At 40.1% G+C, this 26,629-nt stretch overlaps 2 protein-coding genes across 4 annotated transcripts in view; one reads left to right on the top strand and one right to left on the bottom strand.

Moving 5' to 3' along the window:
• MAIP1 (matrix AAA peptidase interacting protein 1) overlaps positions 1–7,622 on the bottom strand; it is a 9,967-nt gene extending 2,345 nt beyond the window's left edge. The window contains exons 1-3 of the mRNA XM_058664800.1: positions 7,053–7,622; positions 2,158–2,229; positions 1,647–1,773 (exon numbers count right to left, since the gene is read on the bottom strand). Of these exons, the coding sequence (XP_058520783.1) occupies positions 1,647–1,773; positions 2,158–2,229; positions 7,053–7,475 (622 nt within the window). The 5' untranslated portion in view covers positions 7,476–7,622. The remainder of the gene's footprint in view (positions 1–1,646; positions 1,774–2,157; positions 2,230–7,052) is intronic.
• On the top strand, positions 7,586–26,629 carry TYW5 (tRNA-yW synthesizing protein 5). Of its 3 annotated transcripts, XM_004576946.3 has the most exons (8): positions 7,586–7,813; positions 13,119–13,273; positions 18,472–18,541; positions 20,400–20,444; positions 21,590–21,727; positions 23,657–23,744; positions 24,116–24,232; positions 26,228–26,629. In XM_004576946.3, exons 1-8 carry the CDS (start codon positions 7,736–7,738, stop codon positions 26,482–26,484), a joined length of 948 nt encoding a protein of 315 aa, XP_004577003.2. In that variant the 5' UTR covers positions 7,586–7,735; the 3' UTR covers positions 26,485–26,629. The 3 variants fall into 3 exon arrangements, with proteins under 3 accessions (XP_004577003.2, XP_058520781.1, XP_058520782.1); XM_058664798.1 differs by lacking the exon at positions 24,116–24,232; XM_058664799.1 differs by lacking the exons at positions 18,472–18,541; positions 20,400–20,444 and having other exon boundaries at positions 7,658–7,813; positions 13,119–13,254.

The following is a 26,629-nucleotide window of genomic DNA, read 5'->3' as shown; positions in this document are numbered from 1 at the left end:
GAGCTTTTTACTTTTAGAAACATTCTCTTAGGTTTTATGGCACCTTTTCCCTAGTCTCTGTATCTCAGTAATAAAGTTACTATTGACTAAGCACAGACTTTTGTGGATTACTTTTCATTTGTGCCATTTTCTTAAATTATAAGAATATAATTGCTAATTGTTGTCAAGCCAAAAATGAAGGGAAAGAATGTGTTTTTTTCTCCCACTGTTAGGTAATTAACTTAACCCCAAGTGCCAGAAGGAAAAAAGACTCCATTGTACCCAAACTCTTTTTACTATGCTTGCTGAATCTGACTCTAGCCAGTGTAAAAATCAGTCTGGGACCACGCTGTGGAGATGTGAATAAAGAAGAGGGGGCAGGAGCTTGGCCTAGAGGGTGGAACACTGGTTAGGATATTTACGTCCCATGTTGTGAGTCTCTGCCTGAGGTCCTGTTTACTGTTAACTCAGACTCTGCTGAATGCTGAAGTAGTGGGGTTCCTGGCATCTACAGGGGGGCCCAGGACTCAGTTTCTGGCTCCCCGCGTCAGCCTGACCTGTCCCAGCTGTCACAGGCATCTGCAAATGCAGCTGTGGAGGCTCTCTGTCTTATCCTTATGTCTCCCTCAAGTAAAAATAACTAACTAAAAGATTAGAGAAAATCTTTATCGCTAAAAACATTTCTACACATGTTTCAAACTAACATGTATAAATCATGTTCTGCCATAAAGAGCTCTCTGTTAGAACTACTTCAGGAGATTTTGAAAATGGGAGTTTGATTTCTTCCGTATCTGGCTCAGGATACACAGGTAAATATATGTAGAAGGAACAAATCAAGGAGTTTTTAGGAATGCTATGGAGAAACGTATGTACCAGACAACAGAACCAGTTTTTTCCAGCTTTTTTCATTATTTCCAAATAAATTTTTTGTGGATTTTCCAATTAATCTAATTTTCATACCAATCTCTAGCCGATACCATCTTAGCTTCTTTTACCTCTTACTCTTTCCATCCAACATGTAGCTGGAAATTTAAACTGTTCAACTATTTCTTTCAAGTTGGGAATATGAAACATTAATTTTCAGTTTAGGACAACAAGAGAACAATTAGTTCTAAACAGGTTTCTTTACAATCACCTTTAAGTGATAACATTCTCTCCCGTGGATTACAAAGTAGCAGGGAAAAATTCGACATCAAGATGTAAGAGGGGTTGGTGTTTGGCACAGTGATTACTACATCCTTTATTGGAGTTTGTGGGTTTGAATCCCAACTTGGCTTCTAATTTCAGTTTTCTGTCAGTCTGTACCCTGGGAGGTAATGGGTGATGGTTCAAGTAGTTAGGTCTCCCAACTAGTTCTGGACTCCTGGCTGTGGCCTGGCCCAATCCCAGCTGTTGTAGGAATATGGAGAGTAATCCAGTGGATGGGAACATTCTCTCTCACTGCCTTTCAAATAATTAATTAATTAAACACACACACACACACACACAGAGGAAGGCTCAATCAACTATTAATATATCTTATTATTTTGAGGTTAGGCATTCAAAGGATGAGCATATAATTTTCTTCAAAGTTCTCTAAGTGTCAGCTATGTACTTAGAAATAATAGGTATAGAAGCCACTAGCCACTAGATAACTATGGATATTTTAAAGTATGTTCCGGCATTACCTTTCTCATCATAGTAAATAGAGATGTCTCCTGTTGATGTATATACGATTTCATCTATGTCAGCAGCAAGGGCACTTTTATGATTATCAGGTAGGGAAGAAACCTTTTCTTTCAATACATGCAGCACCTATGTTTGGAAAAAGCAACCCAGCTCAATTCCTGAAACCTTTTTAAAAAGTGATTCTTAACATGGAATGAACCTTTTTTAAGTACTTTAAACTATACGGACATATTTATTCATCATGACAAGCAAGGCTGACAAGCACCCAGTTGTTCAACCAGGTAATTCCTTAACAGAACATTCTACGACAGAACTGACAGACACGCCATCTGGTGTTAAGCATTTAAGTACTAGGAGTCATTCGAAGTATTGTACAAATCAAATTATCCACAGGGGAGATACACAGATCACTTTGGCTGCTGACACAAATAAGCAAAATGTGTATCATTCTACTCCAAGAGTAATGCTTTTACAAATTAAAATTATTAGAAAATTAAAAGAATACTTTACCTCTTTGGCCACAAGTTCTTCCAGTAGGTCAAATTTACATTGTGACAGCAACTTGGATACATGAGCAAAAGCCTTGAAAAAAAAATAGTGGCAGGATGGTAGCAATTATTATTTTAAAATTCCATGGGATACGCATTCTTAAGTGTCTCAAAGACACTTAAGACACTTACTAAAGGTGATGAACATGAAATATTAGTATTTCAACATTAGGCATTATTGCTTCCAAACGACTTACCTTTTCTCACATAGTGTTTTCACTTAGCAGTAACTGAGATAATGGCTAATTATTTATCTACACTTAGAATCCAAGAAAGGGTCAGCATGGCAGCTTGACAGGCTAACCCTCTACCTGCAAGCACCAGCATCGTATCTGGGTAATGGTTTGTGTGTCAGTTGCTCCAGTTCCCAGTCCAGCTCTCTGCTTGTGGCCTGGGGGCTGTACCCATGTGGGCGACATGAAAGAGGTTCCTGGCTCTTGGCTTCAGATTGGCACAGCTCTGGCTTTTGTGGACATTTTGTGGACATTTGAGGATACAGGATCTTTCTTTCTTTCTTTCTTTCTTTCTTTCTTTCTTTCTTTCTTTTCTTTCTTTCTTTCTTTCTTTCTTTCTTTCTTTCTTTCTTTCTTTTTTTTTAAAGATTTATTTATTTTTATTGCAAAGTCAGGTATATATAGAGAGGAGATACAGAGGGAAAGATCTTCCATCTGATGATTCACACCCCAAGTGACTGTAACGGCCAGAGCTGCGCCAATCTGAAGCCACGAGCCAGGAGCCTGTCTTCTCCCTTGTGGGTGCAGGTTCCCAAGGCATTGGGCCATCCTCAACTGCTTTCCCAGGCCACAAGCTGGGGGCTGGAAAGGAAGTGGGGCTGCCGGGATTAGAACTGGCGCACATATAGGATCCCGGTGCATTTGAAGTGAGAACTTCAGCCACTACGCCACTGCGCTGGGCCCGGATCTTTCTCTTTCTGTCTCTCCTCCCATCAAATTCTCTTTTCAATAGAAAACAAATAAATCTTATTTTTTTTACGTTCTTTTGTCCAATGATTTACTCTCCAAGTGACCGCAAAGGCTGGAGCTGCGCCAATCTGAAGCCAGGAGCCTGGAGCCTCTTCCGGGTTTCCTATGTGGGTGCAGGGTCCCAAGGCTTTGGGCTGTCCTCAACTGCTTTCCCAGGCCACAAGAAGGAAGCTGTATGGGAAGCAGGGCCACTGAGATTAGAACTGGTTCCCATATGAGATCCCAGCACATGCAAAGCAAGGACTTCAGCTGCTAGACTACCGCACCAGGCCTGAAAAGAAATGCATCAGAAAAAAAAAAACCAAACCTGGGAAGCAACAGTGTGTAGTACACACATAGCTGCCTCACTGAAAACCCTCCTATAGATTTCTCCGGAAGTAAATATAACGAGTTGACTGTTAATATAATCCATGCATAGATAGTAGCTGAAAAGCACGACAGTCTAGACTCTGCTGGAAATCCGGAGATGCGGGTTGCCATCTGAGACTCACTGACTGGGTAGTTGCGGAAAAGTGGGAAGGAAGAGAAATAATGTCAGTCTCAACTGTGGATTCCAACTTTGAATTGCAAACTGGGAGAACGACTTAACTACAATTCTCCACATTCCTGCCAGTGTGAAATGAAAATGTGAATTAAGAGGTAAGTGGAAGTTTAAGAACTAGGATAGACATGATCTGAGAGCATACACAAAAGCCACTTCTCTTAATCTGAAGGACTTCGCAGGGCTTCCTAAAGGAAGAACTGGCAAGATAAAAGAGGCACAGCAGTCAGGGCATATGGCTAACCGTCTGGGATGATTTATACTTTCCCATGCACATGCTGATGTCCTAATCTCCAGGCAGTATCTCAAAATATGACTGTATTTGAAAATAAAGCCTTTAAAGAGATGCTTCAATTAAAACGAGGCCATAAAGCTGGGCCCTAATCCAATGCAACTGATGCCTTTATAAGTGGAAGAAGTTTGAAACAGCAAGGTAGAACCATGCAAGACTATGTAGGGACATGGCAAATGGCATTGGCAAGACACGCAAAGAAGCTGCAGGAAAAATCAGGCCTGTTGACATCTTGGCACTGAAGTTTCTGATGGTTAAGCCAGTCTGTGGTGCTTTGTTATGGCGGTCCCGACTAATACTATGTAGTAGAATTGAGTTTTAACAAAATGCAAAAATCCAAAGGGATTTAAACACTCTTTGCAAGGAGCTGGCATGGTGGCCTACACACTAATCCTTCACCCATGGCACTGGCATCCCATGTGGGTGCTGGTTCTATTCCTAGCTGTTCTACTTCCAACACAGCTTCCTCCTTACAACCTGGGAAAGCAGCAGAGAATGGTCCAAAGTCTTGGACCCTGCACTCATGTGGGAGACCCAAAAGAAGCTCCTGGCTCCCAGCTTTGGATCACCTCAGCATTGCTGTTGCGGACGTTTGGGGCATGAACCAGTGATAAAGATTTCTTTGTCTTGCTCTCTCTCTGCAACTCTGACTTTCAAGTAAAAATAAGCAAATTTATATATATACAAAAAGCACTCTTTGTAAATACTTTAGATGCGTTTGGGGTTCAAAGAGACTATATTTTGTTGTTAAGGTTTCATATTTGGAAGACAGATGAATGTTTGGGCAAAAGAAACAAAGACCATTAGAATCTTTGCAGGGCCAACAAAGATTAACACTAAGCAAATCAGCCTAAATGACAATAATGAGTCATTAAAACGCTATCCTGGGAAGGCCACAATGACTTAAAGGTGTCCCACTTCCAAAAACTGTTTCCAAAGAAACAACCTGTTTTTTTTGCTTTGTTTTTTTTTTCCATGGAAAAGCCGAACATATACAAGGAAGATGTAACAAAACAATATGTTTTGACCACATTTAACAGGGAGTACACGTCATCTGCACTTATTACTTTTTTTGCACTTATGACTTTCTGTTGCCATTCAATAGAGCCTTACACCACCTGTTCTCCTCTCACATAACAGACGTTTGCCTAGACTCCATTAACCATCTCAATCTCCTGTGACCCTGGAGGACCAAGCCTGCTTGTAGGAATCACAGAGCAGATCACTTCACTGTCCTGAAACACAATCGTTTGTAAACAAGGATTAAACTATAGGCATCTTTTTGGTTTTCAAGTCCTATGACTAAAATTAAAAATCGTAATACGATAAATTGATAAACAGCAGCCTAAAGGGAAGTGGAGTTGGATGAGAATAAACCAGTTGATGTTTTTACATCAGATTATCCCCAGTGGAGGGAAGGCACTTTTGCACCATGGCAAGAAGGTTTTTGGTTGTGTCCTTTAACAAGGTTCTGGGTGTCTAAGAACTGATTTGTCCAATTGGAATGGCACATTCAGGTAATCACTCGCTCAATCCCTGAATAGCTGTCCTCGGGCATTCTTCTGGATGTCAGAATAGTGAACTGACCAAACTCTGCCTTAGACAAGCCAGAGTGCATACAGATGGGCAGACGGAATGGATGCTGCTTATGTCAAAGAGAGTGTAAAATAGGTACTAGTTGGAGGACCACCAGCTCAGCATGACCTCCCCAGTCATTCTGCTCTCCTCTATCAGTGCAGAGGAAATCGGGACCGAGGTTCGGTTCCTGTTCAGGTGGAGAGGGACTTCCATTTCTCACCGACACAGAACCGAGCTGCACCACATGGTGTCAGAGGGCGGACAGCGCACATGTCATTGACACCGTGGAGAACGGTAGGATCACACCAACTTCTCTCTGCATGGAGAGAAGATTTTAAAAACTGCCACGCGTAGAGGGTCACCCCTTTGCTATGACGTTGGGTTGACATAGTAACCAAGTGCACCCTTTGCTTTGTTTTTAGAAACTCATACAGGAATCAACAGTCAACTTAAGGAAGCAGGAGTTAATGCCAATATTGATTAAGCAGGAGTTTATGCCAATATTGATTACACAGAGTTCATACAATTTCATTTATAACCAACAGTCACATTAATAAATGGCTGTGCTTATAGAAATAATCTGAGTAAGTTAAGGGTGAAAATATCAATACCAGTTTCCAATCAGCACGGTAAAATGTCTCCAAGGGTGGCATAGAGGAATGATCTGAAAAACAAACAACACCTTCTGCTGGTTCTCAATAAAGCTGCAAGGTTTGGGAATGACAAAAGAAAGGGGGAGGTGGCAGGTACAACAAATACAAGGGCACTGCAAATGCTACCAGGACCCAACGTGACCACCACCTGGTACCAGCTAGGCCAAGCTCTCAGCCATTCAGAAGGAGGGACCTGGCTAGCGAGGCCAGGGTGCTGAATGACCAAAGCCAAGGGTTCTCAGTGTGTAGCATGCTGGGTATATGTCAGCCCCAGGCGGGCTGCAGCCCCACAGCGGGCTGTGAAGGGGTCAACTGCTCATCTCCTGGCTGTTCTTCAAAGGCAGTGATGGGGGTGGGTAGGTGGGCATCTGAGCTCTGTCAAGCAGCTGCTGGGCAGTTCCACCTTTCTACCCCAGATGGTCAAAATCCGGAAAATGTTTCTTACTTATTCTGACAATTATCTTAGCGACTCATTAATGTACTTAACAAATGTTCATGCCGTGGCTAGAACTGTGTCTTGCCCATTCCGCTGCTTTGGAAAACCAAGTCTAGAGAAGGCCCAACAGCTTTGAAGTGGCACAATCCATTTCTCTGAAAACTCTGATTGGAGGGTGAGACAGGGAACTGAGGGTCCCTTAAAGGAACCACACCTCCTCGAAGATGGTGCAAGACCCGCGGACGGTCAAGAACACAAGGCGTGGTTGGCAGGCTCTGGGGTCCCGGCAACTGTAACTCACGACCTCACAAAGAGGCCTCAGAGCTAAACTCGTGTGCACACAGGGGCTGCATGCAATCCCAAGGAACACCAACCTGCTTCGCCCCCTCCGAGAACTCGGCGATGCTGAACTCTTGGTCGAAATACGCCCAGATAAGGAAGGAGTAAATTCGAGTCCGAACCCAGTTGATGGGGTTGGAGAAACCCAGAATGATCATCCTGGTTTTCGGGCGCGGCGGCGGCTCATTGCTGTAGCTTCGACCCCCGCGCGCAGGGAAACAGGCGAGGGTAGCTCGGAGTCCAGGGGAGCTGAGCAGGGCCCGGGGACCCCGTGCACGCAAGGCTGAAGCCATCAAGGCCCGGGCTGCTCCCGTGCTGAGGCGGCGGCAGCAGAAGCAGCAAAGTCCGGTCAACGGCAGCCTCCCCTCGGCCGCACGGGGAGTCCAGGTTCCGCTGGCCGCCCCTGGTAGCGACCTAGGGACGAACCAGCGGGAAAAGAGGCGAGCGGTCAGCGCCATCTTGGCAACCTTTCACCCCCTCCTGCGACCTGTGCAGCCTGAAAAGAAGGTCGGCTGGAAGCCACCTCAGCGGTGCTGGAGAGGGCGCCTGCAACGCAAAGCGCGGCTGTTGCTGCCACCTCTGGCGAGTCCTCTCCGGCCCGTCCTGTGCGCGGCCCTTTGCTCCCGGGGGTCGTGTTTCCAGGCGGGTCGCGTGTTGAGGAGCGCTCTGAAGCCCAGCTACCCAGGCGTGTTTTGGTGGAAGGCAAACGGGAGCGACCATGGCCGGCGCGCGGATCCCGGTCCCTCGGCTCCAGGGCGTCACCGAGGCGCAGTTCTTGCACGACCTCTACCCACAGGTGAGGCCCTCGTGCGGGGTCGTCGGGCCGCGGGAGGCTCCGGGACAGACACCCTCCTCCTTCCTGCTTTGCTTCCTTCCCGGGAGCTTCATGAGACCCAGCGTGTGCGGGAGGCAGAAGAGGAATAGTTGCCCTCCGGTCCGGAGGGAAAGGGAGCCTGGTGGGTGTGCGGAGGGCGAGGATGACCGCGCGGAGACGAGTGCGAGAGGCTGGCTTGGAGAGATGCGGGCTGGGCAGCCGGGTGCCGTTCCTGTGCAGCGGTGCAGTGTACCCTCTTTGGCTCGGTGTCCGTGTCTTCCGCCTGGTTCCCGGGCCCTTCTTCGTGCAGGGTTCGGAGCCCCCTGGTGCAGTGCGCCGCACCTGTCGGTGTACTCGTTTTGGAATCTTGGGTGTGTGTAATTCGAGTCGGTTACATCGTTCTGCAAGGGATGAAAACAGATCTCAGAGAAACAGAATGAAGGAGCCCAGCAAGTCTTAAAGGATAAAAAAAATCCATAGGATCATGGCAGGTTTGTTAACAGTGGAGCAAAACGCAACAGTTTTCTTACATGGTGTTTACATATGTGAGGATGATTGTAGAACAACAGGTCTGAGTATTATGAAAATCAAGAATGCAGTTTCTTTCATTGAACAATTAGTAACCTAAGGGAGAGTTGGGTTGTTCTTACCATCCCTCAGCCCCTGTTCCAGGACTTGTGAGTCACAAAATACTTACTGGGCAGTGTTAGGAAAATTGGATACTGTATATGAAAATGCTTAATAGAAGCATTTTGTTAACATTTAATCTTTTCATGTAAAGCAAACCCAAGTTCCTTAGAGTAGAAAATCACTAATGTCGTTGGTCATAGTGCAGTAAAATTAGGGATTAATAACATAGTGAATTGTTTAAAAATGCTTTCTACCTGGAAACATTAAAAAAAATGTGAAGGAAAGAGTCCTAGCAGATTTTTAACGATGCTGCTAGAACATGTGTGATAAAGATATATGGTAGATGATCAGAGGGATTAAAATCTATAAAAACATCTCATATTGATGTGTATGTGTGCATATCCAGAAATATATATAGATATATGCATATACAAAAATAAATTTCCCTTCATGTGACAATTTATTATGTAATGAACTTGACTTTGCAAAAATCACTGGGTTGAAAATTGACCTTTTCAGTAGACCACTTTGAGAGCAGTTTTAAACTCAAAACTACATTGAGCACAAGATACAGAGAACTCTCCTATACTTCCTGCCCTCACACTTGTCTTGCCTACTCTGTCAGTGACATCCACCCGAGTGCTACTTTTGTTTCAGCTGAAGAGCCTACATTGACATCATTTTCACACAGAGCTCATCATTGGTGTTAGCTTTTGCTTTTGGTTGTAGGCTGTATGAGTTTGGAGACATTTAGAATATGTAGCCACCATTACGGTATCAGGTAAATAGTTGCACGACCCTCATAATCCTGGGGCGACTGGATAGTCATTTTGAAAATTTTAGAATTAGATCTGTATGTCACACCGTGCATGAGAATAAACTTCAGGTGGACCAGAAATGTGCTACGAAATGAAACTGGGGCTGGCGGAGTGCTGCAACAGCCTAATCCTACACTGTGTGCTCCACTTCTGATCCAGTTTCCTGCTTATGGCCTGGGAAAGTGACTGAGGTGGTTCAGGTTCTTGGGACCCTGCATCTACATGGGAGACCCTGAAGAAGCTTCTGGCTCCCAATCTGCTCAGCTCTGGCCATTGTGGCCATCTGGGGAGTGAACCAATGGATATAAGACTTTTCTCTCTGGCTCTCCTCATTCTGTAAAATTTGCCTCTCGGTAAAAATGAATAAATCTTGTTAAAAAAATAAACTACACAAGTTCTAGAAGAAAATGTGGGTAAATTCCTTAATAATCAGAATGATGAAAATCCTTTTTAATTGTAGCTCAAATTCACATGTAATGAAAGATTAAAATCTAATGAGACTAAAATTGCATGACATATACTGCAAGGTTGAAAGACAAACACAAATTGGAAAAAAATATTCACAACATATATAAAAAGTAAAAATTCTTGCATATAACATCATCTCAAAAAGTTGATGGGAAAGTGGAAATAAGTGGAGGGGGGAGGGTTCCTTTAAAGATTTTGCTAAGATATGGAAAGAAAAAGAAGTCCAAAGAAGCCATATCAGATCTGTAATATAGGTGCTTGATGAGATTCCCCATTCTCTAGCAAAACTGCCTTTATTTGATGAGAGGATGAGTAAGAACATCCCTATGATGAACAGCTATTTGCTGAAGCTTTCCCTGACATTTTTGACTTTCTTAAAACCTTTCATAAACAAGCAAAAATGTTTTCCTTCTTTTTTTCTTTCCTCCCCCCCCCCGCCCCCGTGTTGTCATATCTAGAACCCAAAAACCTGTTGCCATACCACAGCTACCTCTTGGTAGCCACTGCTTTGGTTGCCCTTTGCCTTAAGGTTATTCTGGTAAGGACATGGCTGTCTTTTCCACTTCTTCCAAGAAGTGCTTCATGATCTTGATCCTGCTTGTTGATTTCCATTGAAAGCTCTGCTTCTGAATGTAGCAGCCTATCAGGATTCAACAATTTGAGTACCTTTCTTAATGTTTCCATCAGAATTGTGTCAATCAATGGATACAAAAAAGAAAATCACTCTGGAGCGCTTGCTACTTGAAAGGCAACACTCCAAAGTGCTGAGAGCTGATGCAAGGATATCAGGTTTATTCAGGAGACTAGCAACTTGAGGGGCAGGTGGACCTTTACCGTGACCTTCCAGATTCTCAAGTTAGTAGGAAGACTTTTTAACAGAGAAAAGGGTAGTACATTCTTTTCATGTCTGAGGTCTTGCTTTCTTCCCTGAGGTCAGTCTGCAATTCTTAAGTAACATTATTTATCTGTGAAGTTAAACATTTGAATCTGATTAGTAGCAAAGTCAGCTGTTAGATACTAGGATGAAGTAATGTGGTAACTGAGAATATCATAATCTTCATTCTGTGGTGTGTTTTTCTCAAAAATGTGTAACCTGAATCCAGTCATCAAGAAACTTCTCCTAAAAGTAAATTGAAGGGCATTCTACAGAACAGCTCAACTACTCTCCAAAAATTTCCAGTTCATGGAAGACAAAAAAAACCTGAGGAATTATTACAGAGAAAAGGGACATGACAACTGAATTCAGTGTTGTATCAGATTGAATGCTGGGCCGAGAAGACAAATGACTAAAGAAAATTATTGGGACAATTAGTAAAAAGTTTGAATATGGACTGTGGATTAAGAATATTTCAGCACTATTTTTTTTAAGATTTATTTATTTTTATTGGAAAGTCAGATATATAGAGAGGAGGAGAGACAGAGAGGAAGATCTTCCGTCCAATGATTCACTCCCCAAGTGAGCTGCAACGGCCGGTGCTGCACCGATCCAAAGCCGGGAACCTGGAACCTCTTCCAGGTCTCCCACACGGGTGCAGGGTCCCAAAGCTTTGGGCCGTCCTCAACTGCTTTCCCAGGCCACAAGCAGGGAGCTGGATGGGAAGTGGAGCTGCCAGGATTAGAACTGGCGCCCATATGGGATCCCGGGGCGTTCAAGGCGAGGACTTTAGCCTCTAGGCCATGCCGCTGGGCCCAAGCACTATTAAATATAAATTTGATGTTCTGTGGTTACATGAGATAATGTCTTTGTTCTCTGGAAATATTGTCACTGTCCCTCAGCAATGTACTTGGTGCACGAGGAGCTGATAATAGCACACGTGGACTCTGATGGTTAAAGCCGAAGTTTATTAGTGGCATCAGACTTCATACACTTAGGGTCATATGGGGATAAGGGAGGAGGTATTGAGTCTATCAGCATAACCCATCAACTGTTTCTATGTTTTTGTTTGGAACTCCTTTTGTTTTGTATATTCTACCAAGTGTTCTCATTCACATGCTATCCACTCAACTGTTCTTATACAAGTGATATCCAATCAGTTATACAAAAGGTATCCATTCGGTTGTTCTCATGCAAATATTGTCCAATCAACTGTAATCCTGTGCTCCCTGACCTTCTAGGGTCACAATGTCCTCCTACAAAATATATTTAAGTTTTTAGAGAGCAGAGGCACTCTGTTGGCAATTTAACTTTGAAATAATTCAGAAAAAAATTGAATTGTTTACTAATGTGTGTTTATGTACTCAACTAGTAAGAATGACAGCAAATGATAAAGTAAATGGGGCAAAAATGTTCAGTTAAGGGCCTGGCACGATGGCTCAGTGGCCAAATCCGTTCATCTTACACACTGGCATTCCGTATGGATGCATATTCATGTCCCAGCTGCTCCTCTTCCCATTGAGCCCCTTGCCTGTGGCCTGGGAAAGCAGTAGGGGATAGCCCAAAGCCTTGGGACCCTGCACCCACATGGGAAACCTGGAAGAAGTTCCTGGCTCCTGGCTTTAGATCAGCTCAGCTTTAGCCATTGCAGCCACTTGGGGAGTGAGCCAGCAAACGGAAGATCTTTGTCTCTCCTTCTCTCTGTAAATCTGCCTTCCCAACTGAAAAAATAATAATAAATAAATCTTTTTTTTTAAACGTCTGGTTAACAGTTGACTCATGGTAAAGAGTACACGGAAATTCATTGTAGTTCTCCTGCAACTTTCTTGTAAGTTTGAAATAATATCAGAATGAAAAGTTGTAAAAAGTATTTAATGATTTAAAAGTTTATTTATTTTTATTGCAAAGTCAGATATATATAGAGAGAGGAGGAGTGACAGAAAGGAAGATCTTTCGTCCAACGATTCACTCCCCAAGTGACCACAACGGCTGGAGCTGTGCTGATGCAAAGCCAGGAGCCAGGAGCTCTTCCGGATCTCTCACTCGGGTGCAGGGTCCCAAGGCTTCGGTCTGTCCTGGACTGCTTTCCCAGGCCACAAGCAGGGAGCTGGATGGGAAGCGGGGTATGCCGGGACTAGAACTGATGCCCATATGGGATCCTGGCATGTTCAAGGTGAGGACTTCAGCCACTAGGCCACCACGCTGGGTCCAGTTGTTTCTATTTTAGTCAAGAAAATGTATTTGGGCTTTTCTGTGTTATTTATTGATTGTACTGCTATTCTGTTTTATTTTCCTAACCTTAGGAATTTGCTTCTAGTTTGTTATATAGATCCTCTGCTCATGTTAGTGACAGAATAAGCTATCAGAAGCTTTGAATTGGATCATTTTGTCATCAAGAATTCAATAGTTTTGTTTTGTCCCTCTGTTGCAGAACAGAGCTCCTGTTCTAGTGTAGGTTTTTTGACAGTCTTTCATTGTCTTTTTCCCTCACTTGCAGAGAAAGCCACTGGTGTTGGAAGGAATTGATCTGGGGCCATGTACAAGCAAGTGGACAGTGGAATACCTAAGCCGGGCCGGCGGGAAACAAGATGTGAAGATTCATGTTGCTGCAGTTGCGCAGATGGACTTCATTAGTAAGAACTTTGTGTATAGGTATTTTCTTCTGAGGTTTACTCTGGGGAGACAAATAATTTAGAAAAGTTTATATTATTAAACAAAAGCCACATGGCATTTCTTTTTTTATTGGCTTGCTACAGTGAATAAATGGCTTACAGTGAACAAGTGGATTTTAAAAGGCAGAAAGTCTGAATTTACATAATTACACAGATATTTCCAAAGACTTTTTTGTGTGTGTGTGTGCTCATTTTTTTTTTTTTTTTTTGAAAGCCAGAGCAATAGAGACAAAGATCTTCTTTCTGCTGGTTTGTTCTCCAAATGGCACAATAAACAGGGCTGAGTCAGGTCAAAGCCAGGAGCCTAGAACTCAATGCAGTGTCCTGGGACTTAATATTTGAGCCATTACTGCTGCTTTCTAGGTGTATATAGCAGGAAGCTAGAATAGAAGCAGATCTGAGACATGAACCCTGGCACTGTGATATGAAACGCAGATATCAAGTGAATAACCTCTAGTATGCACCTGCCCCTTGAATTTTAGATTTTTTTTTTCTATTTTGTATTTGAAAGGCAAAGGTAGCAAAAACAAACAAAACATAGACTTTTAAAATAGTGTAGTGGTTAAAGTCCTCGCCTTGCAGGCTTGGGATCCCTTATGGTCACCGATTCTAATCCCAGGGGCTCTCCTTCCCATCCCGCTCCCTGCTTGTGGCCTGGGAAAGCAGTTGAGGACCACCCAAAGCTTTGGGACCCTGCCACCTGCGTGAGAGACCCGGAAGAGGTTCCTGGCTCCTGGTTTCAGATTGGCTCAGTTCCAGCGGTTGCAGTCACTTGGGGAGTGAACCATTGGATGAAAGATCTTCCTCTCTGTATCTCCTCTCTCTATCTGCCTTTCCAATAAAAATAAACAAATCTTTAAAAAAAATAAAATAGAGTTAGAAGTCATAAAGACAATTTCTGTAATGACTTAGATTATTTCTAATGTTAGGTGTGCTTTACTTTTTTAGTGCTGGATTCATTGATCATACCACATTAGTAATCTGCTCGGTGTGGGCAATTCTTAAAGTCTCGTACTTCTCTGCTTTCAGAAATTTAGGACACATGATGTTTGGTATAAGCTTTTGTCAACTTGAATAACTTTGAAAATCAGGCTTAATTTTCTATGATAAAGTAAACTTAAATATCTAAAATTTTTTTCATGATAATCATTTAAAAGTTAATGATAAGTAGTCAAAAACTGTTGAATGATTAAACATGAAAGCTTCCAGTGCTGTTTATTTTGCAGATTTCATATGCTGTTTCCATGAGTTTCACTTGAAAGTAAATAGCTTTTAAATTCTTAGCACATATGTGTTGTTCCCATCAAATTCTGTGTATTGAAAAACTGTAGTTCACAAAAGACCTCAGTTTAGAAATGATTTACACAGAGCTTTTTTCCATTAATTTTCTAAGCTTGTACAGCAGCTGCCAAAGCATTCCCAATTTTTGATCCTTTGAATTGTCACCATTATAGTTTTAGTTTTGAGTGGGTCATGACTAGAACCTAATTGCCGTAAATTTTTCCAGGTATAAGAACTTTTCGTTTCCTATTAAGTCAGGAAAGTGGAAGAAAGTGCTGGAATGATGAGTGTTTTTCTGCCTGCATTTGATGATGTTTCTTTTCCAGGGAGTTCAATGGCATAAAAAATGGGTATTGAAAGTTTATTTTGAATTGCCCTGTGATGTTTTGACACATCTTTAAAAGACTTGTATTTAGAACACTTGCATTATTATGTAATAGGTCCTTTCCCAGCTTCTTCCAAGCCTTTCAGTAGAACTACTAAAAAGTTGTAAATTGTATTTTTAGCGCAAAGAAAAAGTAGTTTTAGTAATTTAGCATATACCAAGCAATAGAAAATAAGAGGTTTGTAAAACAAAGAAAGACTAGAAAATGAGACATGCTGTAGCACAGTATGTTATTGGTGTTTCTTTTCTGCTTTAGGTAAAATCTGAAAATTTATCAGCAACTATTAGCTTTTACTTCTTTCTTGGGAGCTCTCCCTGTTAATTTCAGGGCTAAGATTGCACAGATGAGAGAATTTATTTGATGAAGGGATATTTTTCTGGTCATAGATTTTTTTCATTTTTAAAAAATGATTAAATCTGAATCTCATAAGCCTTTTTAAAAAATACTTATTTATGGCCTGGTGCTGTAACCTAATGGCTAAAGTCCTCGCCTTGCATGAGCTGGGATCCCATATCAGTGCTGTTTCGTGTCCCAGGTGCTCCACTTCCCATCCAGCTCCCTGTGTGTAGCCTGGGACCCTGCACCTGTGAAGGAAACCTGAAACAAGTTCCTGGATCCTGGCTTACGATCAGCTCAGCTCTGGCTGTTGTGGCCAGTTGGAGAGTGAATCAGTGGATGGAAGATCTTTCTGTCTTTCATTTTCTCTGTAACTCTGCCTTTCCAATAAATAGACAGAGAATGAGCTTCCATCTGCTGATTCACTTTCCAAATGTTTGCATAATCAGGGCACTGCCAGACCCAAGCCAAGAGCTTGGAACTCTGTCCAGGTCTTCCATGTGAGTGCAGGGTCTCATGGACTTGAGCCATCTTCCTCTGCTTTCCCAGGCACATCAGCAGAGAGCTGTATCAGAAAGGGTGCAAATCTGTGCCCATATGGGACACTGACATTACAGGCAACAACCTTAACCCACCATGCCACATTACTAGCCCCAGAATCTCAAAAGCTTTGCTTTGCTGCTTCTACTTATGCATTTTTTGGTGTCATCTGGCTCTTATATTTTCATCAATCTCAATATTGATTTTTTTAAACAGCCTTTCCACAATGGAAAGGACTGTGGAGTTTGTCTATTTAAATGTCAACTACTACTTGCAGGCTGCTAAAAAATATATTATCGTTGTCATTAACGTCACCGATTATCCTTTACTAAGTACCTGCTATATATGTGTGTATATATATATGTGTGTGTGTGTGTATATATATACACCAAATATTGTGCCATCCATTTTGGATGATACTACTCATTTAGCCTTCAGTCTTTGAAGTACACCTGGCTTATGATCATTTCACTTATGAGAAAATAAAGTCCTAAAAACATTCAGTAACTTCCAGGATCATACCAGTTGAAATGATGGAACTCAGGGCATACGCTCCAATTTGCCTGACTCCCTGGAGCCTGTGATCTTAGCTCCCTTTGACATTACCTTTATTACTGAGTGGAATGCTAGTCCAGACAAGATGGTACTTTCCTAGCAGACACCCTTCCTTTTGAAACATGTAGGATAAATAACCTTTAAGGTCAAGAAGTTTCCTCCAGTTCCTATATCCCATTCCTCTTCACACTGGCTGTAGTAGAAACTATGATCAGTGTTACTACCTAAAGAAGAAGACTGTTGGTGGCTTTGCAGTTCTGTTGCTCTGGACTGAGCAGTGCCCTCTGCGCTCTCTGCTCTCAGGGGATTGCCATTCTACCCTTTGTTTATAAAGGGCCTGAAGCGTTTCTGCATTCTCCCTTGTAGGAAAGCTAAGTGGAAACAGCTGCATCAGTTACAGAGGTAACTGGGGCCAGATAAGCTTCCCCACTGGTCCAAGTTTTGCATTCCAAAATGACTTGGTTGGAATGAAGAAATATGATGAGGTCTGTGATGGAAAACATTGAATTTGAAGATGCCAAATAAATTTGTTCCATTTTATAATTGGTCAGAAACTGAAGTGGTAAACCAAGAACCCTGCATTGATCTGAATAGAAAGCAGACCCCCTCTTTGCTCTTGTGTAGCGCTCACTCTGTAATTAACAGCAGTGGCTCCAAGTTCAGAGCAACAGTCATGCCCAGATGACATGGCTGTCTACAACGTGGCATCAGATTCACTTAGCTTTGCAGAGGAGAACAAAGCATGAAACACTCTTGTCTGGGGATCTTGATACAAATCCCTTGACCATTTTTTTTTCTTTGATTCAACAAGTCATGACTTTGCTATAAAGAACAAGAAGACTGTGGAGTTGGTATAGAAACTTCCTAGCTCTACCTGAGCCACAAAAAAACAGTTGCTTGAAACAGCCTGTGAACTTAGCTTCTAGGTTCCTTCAAGGAACTTACTCAGTTCTGGGAGTTACACAGGCAAGCCATATCCTCTACTTCCTGACAAGTACCTACAGTACACTCAGAGCCTTCTCGCAGAAGTACTTAACCATTCAACGAGTGTTTTCAAAATAATGCTTTCTGATGCCACAGGTGACATTCCACATTGATCTGCTAAGTGTATTTCTAGGAAAACTGGAGAAAGTAAGCCAGCTCTAGGTTACCTCATAGAGGAGAAAGCAGCCTGCTGGATCTGTCCAATGCTTCAGCACAGGTTCAAGTAGGAAGATACTTGAGAGTGAGACTGTAAGAGCGCTAACTTAATCAGATGTTCAGAGGCAACAATGCCGTGTGGTACAGGAGAGGCCTTGGACAAAGAGGCTTTTGAGTAGCTGTGGTCTTGTTACTGATACAATGTCATCTTCAGTACTTCACAACAGTACCTCTGTTTTTAGAGATGATGATGAGGAGGACACTTGGAGAAGAGAGCCTTTTAGGCTCAGTACTGTGATGTGAAGGAAAAAACCTTGGCTTCTGCAGTGTCCAACCCTCCTCTTTAGCATGGACGAAGAGAGCAGAAATTTTGGAGAATAAAAGTGGATCACTTTACTGAAATTCTCTTGGATGATTTTTCCTCAGAACTTGAAAATAAACTGATGGGGTCATGTGGTTGGATGAGTCATTGTTGGCTTCTAGGTCCTTGTGTTGTAAACGTCTGAATGTCTTGGGGGCGGGAACAGTGTTAAGGTGACTATCTTCATTGTGTCATTGGCCTGCTCTCTCCTCCGAAGCAGCACGGTTAGTTTGTCTCATTCTTTACAAGATAGGAAGCAGTCAGAGCCCGAGAGTTTGTGTATTTCCAAGGAAATCAGGTACCATAATGAGGTATCAGTAACTTGGAATAGACGGATGGATACTGCTCATAAGGATCCAGCTAGACTATTAAAATCTTTAATTCCAAAATTTCAGACAATTGAGGTCAAGTAAATATTCTGGCAAGTTAATTTTGAAAATTTAGAATTCTACATAATAGGTCCTAATAAAAATAAGAAACTGTGAAAAAGTCATTTCCCAGTCAACAAGCCTAGATGTATAGCAGTTAAATTAACGCTAGTGTATCTGTTACTAAGTCCAGGTATTCTGTTTCTTTCAGAACATTGCCTTTTGACAAGTTGGTCCAGAGAGCAGCTGAAGAAAAGCATAAAGAATTCTTTATTTCAGAGGTAATTGCTTTTACCAGCTTCCAAAAGGCTATATTTCTTTGGAAGGCAGAATGAAAGAGAGACAGGAGAGTCGTCCATCTGCTGGTTCACTTCCTAAATGCCTGCAACAGCTGGGACGGGACAAGGTCCAAGCCGGCCTCTGGGAAGTCCATCCGGGTCTCCCAAGGGGGTAGGGCCATCATGTCCTGTCTCCTGGTGCATTTGCAAAAGCTGAATTGAAACAGATGAGATTCCATCTCAGGCTCGCATCTGGGCTGTACCCGCTGCACCATGATGATTGCCCTATTAGCATTTTAATAAGAAAGGATTATATTTGCGTAATAAATGGATTTTAATTTAAAAGAATTTTTTCAGTTAAAGCTTGTATTAATATAAAAAGGACAGATTTATGTATTTCACAGGTACAGTTTTTTTATTATTATTATTATTATACTTTTTTCCTTCCCTCAACACCCTTTCTTCATTTTTTTTAAAAAAGTTTACAAAAACACAATTTCAGTTTATCTTGTAATTCACAGGCTTAATGTGCCACTGACCCCAAAACTCAACAAGTAAAAAGCCTAAAGATCCCATATACAGAGGAGTATAAACAAGGGCTAAACAGTTGATCTAAAAGAACATTTGATTTGCAAGATGGGTGGTAGCCATTCTTAAGCTGTAGCTGGAATTTGCCATAGGCTATAGCCCTGCTATTCAGTTAGCTTTCAAGGGCGTCCAAATTATTTCCTGAGCCTCAGAATCTAGAAAATGGGGGTCTTTTTTTTTTTTTAAGATCTGTTTATTTTTACTACAAAGTCAGTTGTATAGAGAGAGGAGGAGAGACAGAAAGATCCTCCGTCCAGTGATTCATCCCCAAGTGACTGCAACAGCCTGTGCTGAGCTGATCCGAAGCCAGGAGCCAGGAGATCCCCCAGGCCTCCCATGCGGGTGCAGGGTCCCAAAGCTTTGGACCATCCTCGACTGCCTTCCCAAGCCACAAGCAGGGAGCTGAATGGGAAGCAGGGCCGCAGGGATTAGAACTGGCACCAGTATGGGATCCCGGCGCATTCAAGGTGAGGACCCTAACCACTAGGCCACCACACCAGGCCCGAAAATGGGGTCTTAATACCTATTTCACAATGCCTACAGTATGGTAAACAAGTAATGTTCTAATTTTAAAAATTGGGCCTGGCAGGTAACTTGTGGCTAAAGTCCTCACCTTGCATGTGGTGGTTCATGTCCCACTTCCCACCCAGCTCCCTGCTTTTGGCCTGGGAAAACAGTCAAGGATGGCCCAAAGACTTGGGACTCAGCACCCATGTGGGAGACCTAGAAGAAGCTCCTGGCCTGACTTTGGATCAGCTCAGCTCTGACTGTTACGGCTACTTGGGAAGTGAATCAAAGATGGAAGGTCTTCTTCTCTGTATATCTAACTTTCCAGTAAAAAAAAATAAATCTTTTAAAAAAGTGTTGTTAAAGGTGTAATGTATTTTTTACTTATCTTTTTTTTATTTGCATTATGTTAGGAAACTTTTTGTTGAACTAATACTTTGGCATCAAATGAGCTATACAATTGGAATTTCTCTAATTACGTGTTAAGATATCATTAAGAGCATAAGTAATTTGGAGTACAATTGCAATCATGACTCAAGGTACAATTTGTGTGTTGGCTTTAGAGTTTATTTTCTTAATTTTTTAAATTATTGCACATTGTAAAGGCAGTTCTTCAAATGACCACCAGAGAGCATTAGTAGAGAATAAAATAATTGAACTTTTTAGAAAACTACATAACTGGGTTCTGTTTTAAGACTTATTTTCTTCCTGCCTTATAATATTTTAAAATGAATCATTATGTTACTTTTTCTCTGGAATGTGTAAGGATGAGAAATACTACCTACGGTCACTTGGAGAAGATCCGAGAAAGGTAAGAATTCTGGATTTAAAAGATTTCCTTGAAAACCTGAATAGGTATTTCCATGTTAACTGAAAGTGTCGTTTTTATGCTTCTTGCCTGACGCATAACCCGTTTTATCCTTTTTCATTATTTTCCTGATCATTTGTACCCCTTAAGATGGAATGTGCTAAAAATTGATGTATGCTTCTCAGGTAGGATGTATCGTTAAAGGTCATCTAAACTATAGAGTAAGAAACCTCTTCCACCCTGTTTCTCACAGATGACCATTAAGCTAAAAACAATTGGTCTAAAATAATTCATTAAAATTCTAAGTAATAACTCATTATATAAGCACTGATAATGTGTTTTTTTAAGATTTATTTTATTTTCATTGCAAAGTCAGATATATAGAGAGGAGCAGAGACAGAAAATCTTCCGTCTGCTGATTCGCTCCCTGAGAGGCTGCAAAGGCCGGTGCTGAGCCGATCCGAAGCCAGGAGCCCTGAACCTCTTCCTGGTCTCCCATACAGGTGCAGGGTCCCAATGCTTTGGGCTGTCCTCCACTGCTTTCCCAGGTCACAAGCAGGGAGCAGGATGGGAAATGGGGCCACTGGTACTAGAACCGGCGTCCGTACGGGGTCCTGGCTTGTTCAAGGCGAGGACTTTAGCCAACAGGCTACTATGTGTGATGCACCACCGACAATGTTAAGGGATGGTCCCTAATGTGATCAAGAAACATTTGGTTTTTTCCTTTAAGTCACCATTTAATTCTTTCCCTTCTTTTATTCTCCTCCCTCAATAGACCCCTCAGGCTTCACATAAATTGGTGACATTCAAAGTGTTGTCTCCTGAATTTATAATACTTCGTATTAATATAGAAGACAGGTGTATAGTTGTTGATTGAAGTGGAAAGAACCTTTGTGATAGTGAAGCACTTCAAGCTTAAGGTTGATATTGTTAAATGGGAATATACAGTCTGTCATTCCTTTATTATAAAGGTCATGTGTTGGCAGATAGTCACATAATTAAAACAGTGAATAGTAGTTTGCTTTATCACCCCTCAGTATCATGACTTCTGTTGAATAAAGTAAGATTTATGCCAATATTTGTCATTAACATTTTTCCCTTTTTTTGTTCTAACTTAACTTTTTTTGTATGTGTTTCTGTTAATGCAGGATGTTGCAGATATCAGGAAGCAGTTTCCTTTGTTGGAGGGAGATATTAAGTTTCCCAACTTCTTCCAGAAGGAACAGTTCTTTTCCAGTGTTTTTCGAATTAGTTCACCGGGATTACAACTTTGGACTCACTATGATGTATGTTACACAAATGGCATGTATGTATGTAGTGTAATAAATGTACACTACACTAAAGCTGCAGTAGATCTTTAGCACTTCTAGATTTAAAATTTATTTTGGGGGGCTACCCTCAAGGTCTTGGCTGTGCAATTTGCTGAAGCATGAGTTTTGAATATAGGTGTTCTGCAACATAGTGATACAGGATGAATTATTTAGAAGAGCCTTAAATTAGTTCCTTATATTTTTTCTGTGATTTTTGTTCTTGACTCCTCATATACATATGCATGTAAACATTAAGTTTTAAGACGTGTCTTTTTTTTGTTGTTTTACATGTGAAGAACCATGTAAAACCATGTGGGGCCATTTTTCAAATGGAGAAAGTGGTGAGCTTGTATGAGGGCCTGTGAAGACTGCACAGGCCTCTGGCCATCCGGAGTTCTGTTCTTAGTCATTTCCAACCGTAAGCATTTGAACGTATCAGAAGGTTTTAGGACATTTATCCCTTGAGACCATCAGACATCTGCTACATTATCGCAGAACAGTGAGATGGGTAGAATATTTGTCTTATGTTACTATAACTGCTTCTATCTAAATACTTGAATATATGCATAAGCATTTTTAAATGCTTAAAAATATTTTAAAATGTTACTACTTGGTTTTTAAAAATCTGAGGAAACTAATTTTACATGTGTTTTTATAATTCATTTGAGGACCCCTTGAAGAAGATTTTTAGCATAGCAAATCTATAATTAAATGAGATAGACATGAATACTAATATATTATCTTTTTAAGGATTTACAGGAATGACATGATGAGAAACTAATGTAATAACTCAAATGCATTTTAACTAATTCTTTGACTTTTACATTTTGAGTAATACTCCTTGCCTTGTAAAGCTGTAAGTTAAAGAAATGCTAGTATCAATATCTGAATAAGGATTATACATGTAAAAGATTAGTGCTAGAAGAAGTGCATAGGGAAACATGATATGTAAATCATCATGAATATATCTTGTTTGGTGATCAGTTTCTTCATTGAGAATCATGTGGCTCAACCATTTAGCATTTTCACAAACCAAAAAACTATTCTTGCATACACAGAAGAAGTTAATATTGCTTCGTCAATAAATATATTAAGGAGTGGGTATTGCGGTGCAGTGGACTAAGCTTTTACTGGGATGCCTGCAGTTCAAATCCCAGTTTACCCTGTGTATGATCCAGCTACCTGCAGATGCCTCCTTCCTAGGAGGTAGCAGAGAGTGGCTGAAGTAGATGAGTCCCTTTATCCCATTTGGGAGACTTGGCTGGAATTCAAGACCCCAACAGGGCTTGTTGTGGGAATTTGGAGAGTGGAACAAAATGGCTGGAAGACATTTTTGTCTTTTACTCTCTTTTCCTTTCAAATAAAGATTTAAAAACATAAGCACTAAAAAAAATGTATATTAAGCCAATGTTCCAGGTTGTATTTCTGATGCTTAAAATCAAATTATTGCTGGATATAAGTGCTGTATATTCAAGGTTTAGCAGTTACTGCAGTGTACCTTGTATTTTCTAACACCTCAGGTTTCTGAGTGCTTTCACTTTGTTGTTGGGTGACAACTGTCCAGTGTTCATTGACAAACTGAAAATTCACCATGGGGAGTCTCAAGTAGGTTTAACCATCCTGTCAGCTAATGGTGGGGAAAAGGCAAATAGGTTCCAAACTCCCGATTTCATAATTTTTTAATCCTTTCCATGTTATGGCAGTACTGCAGAATATCTTAAGATACACTTGTATATGGGATATATTTTTTTTCATTGTTACATTTGTGTATGACTAGGAGTTTGAGGTTATATTGAGTCATCTTAAGGGTAAGTTTTTTAGTTAAATTGTTCAGAATGTTATTGGTTCTGTTTATTTGAATTTCAGGTATTGCTTATCCATAAATATACTTTTAATGATTCACAGGTAATGGATAATTTCTTAATACAAGTGACAGGAAAAAAGCGTGTGGTACTATTCAGTCCTCGAGATGCCCCATACTTATATTTATCAGGTATACTTATTTTTTTAGGTTTATATTTCTAAAGTATAATCAATTATTCTTTCTGAGCATCCTCTTTATAGAAAAACCTCTTTAGGAATTCTAATTATGCTGTATTGTATTTCCTATTGTGTAAGTATATAGATGTAATGATAGGCTATAGGAAGAATAAGACTTTCAGATTCCCTTAATTATATTACATGGGTGTACAATGGTCATAATTAAAGAGTGGATCACCGAAAATTGTCTTAGGTTTCAGAATAGTAACTGTTCTTGCACTGTGGAGACGGTAATTCTATTGTGCCGTCTTTTCAGTAAATTTTTAAATTTGTATTTCTGGTTTTTGAAAAATTTAAATTTAGCTCAATCTGTATAATTTTCAGGTACTAAGTCACAAGTGCTGAATATAGATAATCCTGACTTGGCAAGATATCCACTCTTTACCAAGGCCAGAAGGTATGAATGTGCCCTTGAAGCTGGTGATATATTATTCATTCCTGGTAAGCTTTCTAGATTTCAGTCATGTTTTGCTTATCAAACTTGTACTCTGTCATTCATCCTTTCCATAATTTTTTTAGTAAAAAACTGTATTCTCTGTATCGTGTCTTGAATGATATCTTTATATGTGTGTGCGTGCACATGTCTGCATGTACAGACTCATGTGAAACCTATGTAAACTCAAAAAATTAATAGTCCTGTTTTTCAATGGCAACTAAATAATGGACTGCAGATTACTTTACTAAATTATGTCATTACAATTTATATCTGGGAAAAGATTATGCCTGATTATTTTTGTCAAAACATCTGTATTGTCACACATGTGTACTAAGACATGATATTTTTCAAAGCGTAAACACATCAGAGATTTTATTAAACCTAATGCTTTTTCATAAAGATTTCAGAAAGATCTCATACTCTCGGTAGCCTATCATCTATTTTTTATGTATTTCTATATAGTCTAAATTAGCTTCTCTGTCTTTCTTTGAAAGGCCATGAAATTTGCACATTGTTAGTAATCACAGCACTGTAGTTAACATTTGTTTAAATACTTAAAAGTGAACACTTAAAAGTTTAAAAAGTTACAATTAAAACACATGGGATTCATTAATAAATTCCATTTATATAGCTTTATTTCCAGTACCTAATTTACTGTATTAATTATCAATCAGTAATGATTTTTTTCAACAATAGATTTGAACTAAATGGAAGAAATTAACTGAAGATAAAAATGTGACTGTCTCTTTGGGACCAGATTATAAATTCCTTCAACAAGAAATGTCTTATATATCCAAAATGGCCTGATGTAGTCACGTTCATATAATTCTTGATCTAAGAATTAGTTTCACTGATTTATTGTTCATACTCTTTAAAAGCAGTCACCCCATTAGTCTTAAACTCTTAGCCATTTTAAAATTTGTATTTATTTAAGTATTTGTATCTTTGGACCTCAGAGAATATGGTTAAAAGCTGACCATTTTCTCCTGATTCTGTATACAACTCTTTAAAAAAGAAAAACTTGAAATTTGTAACATTTCATGCATTTTGAAGCAAAAGCTCCATCTCTGTAGGTTGACAGCAGTTTTTATGTCATATTAAATAAGGAAAAAGATTCTGAAAGTAATTAAAATCATGTTTGAAAGCTAGTTCTAAAAACCAGAATATTTTTGAAGTTGTATTTCCTGTGTTCTCTTAAGATGGATTTATTTCTAAAACTTGAATTTTCCTTTTTTCAAAATTAAACATTTTTAATGTGATTAGTATTTCATCTTTGTTGTTTAGATGTGTTGCTTTAGTACGTCTTTAAAACTTATATTTTGAAAGTGTTTAGATTCCATTGAAGACAAAGTAAACTTTATAAAAAAGTTTAAAATTAGGTATACAATATAAAATTGATTCATCATCTTTACTACCAAAATACATGCTACAGTTTTATAGATTTATTGTGAAGAGCTGCAGGAAATAAAATTGCATTAAAAATATGAACCTGTGGCAGCTGTGATGAATGCAAACTTAAACAAGTTAGAAAATTAAATTGCATCTTGAGCAGGAAGTCTTTGAGAATAAAAGTGTACTGAATCAGAAAAGGTCAAAGATATGCTTCAAATAATTGAAATGTTCTGGATACAAAAAAATGAAAACATTTTTGATGTGGTTGTATGACTTAGAAAGTGTAAACAAGTAATACAAAATACAGTCCGAAATTACAGAGCTACCAAACAAATATAATTTTATTATGTCTTTCAAGTTAAAAGGAAAAATCTTATTTCTAAAGGTTTTAAAAGGGTTGTGCTATTGACACTTTAAATTTGTTGGCAATTCATAAAAGTTAAAATGATGCTGTTAAAAGCTGGGAGTATGCTAACGAAGGGATCTGGTTACAAGAATTATTTCTTACATTGGCTATATGCAATTCGTGATATTTCACTGACATTTTGGGCTTTTTTTTTTTAAACTGTAGATTTTATTTTTAACTTGTTTTTTAAAACTTTCTCCAGCTTTATGGTTCCATAATGTAATTTCTGAAGAGTTTGGAGTGGGAGTGAATGTCTTTTGGAAGCACCTTCCATCTGAATGCTATGATAAGACAGACACCTATGGAAACAAAGATCCTACAGCAGCATCAAGAGCTGCACAAATTTTGGACAGAGCCTTAAAAACACTTGCTGAATTACCAGAGGAATACAGGGATTTCTATGCACGGCGAATGGTCTTACACATTCAAGACAAAGCCTACAGCAAGAACTTTGAGTAAAAATGAATAGAATGTAAACATTCTCATAAATTTAGCCCAAATATTGGAAAACTACAACATATTTCTTAAGTTTTAGATTTATTCTTTGCTAAAATATGGCAGATAAAATCTGATTTCCAGATTAAATAATTTTAAGGGATGTTTA

Source organism: Ochotona princeps, chromosome 5, assembly GCF_030435755.1.
Source record: "Ochotona princeps isolate mOchPri1 chromosome 5, mOchPri1.hap1, whole genome shotgun sequence".
In the NCBI taxonomy this organism is placed as follows: domain Eukaryota; kingdom Metazoa; phylum Chordata; class Mammalia; order Lagomorpha; family Ochotonidae; genus Ochotona; species Ochotona princeps.
Note: the sequence above shows the minus strand (reverse complement) of the source record. Positions and strands in the feature narration are given on the sequence as shown.

Excerpts from the sequence above, each read along its gene's own strand:
- TYW5 (XM_004576946.3), top strand. The coding sequence starts at position 7,736 with ATGGCCGGCGCGCGGATCCCGGTCCCTCGGCTCCAGGGCGTCACCGAG. Across the intron at positions 18,542-20,399 it reads AAGAATTCTTTATTTCAGAG|GATGAGAAATACTACCTACG; the intron begins GTAATTGCTTTT and ends GGAATGTGTAAG. Across the intron at positions 24,233-26,227 it reads TGATATATTATTCATTCCTG|CTTTATGGTTCCATAATGTA; the intron begins GTAAGCTTTCTA and ends AACTTTCTCCAG.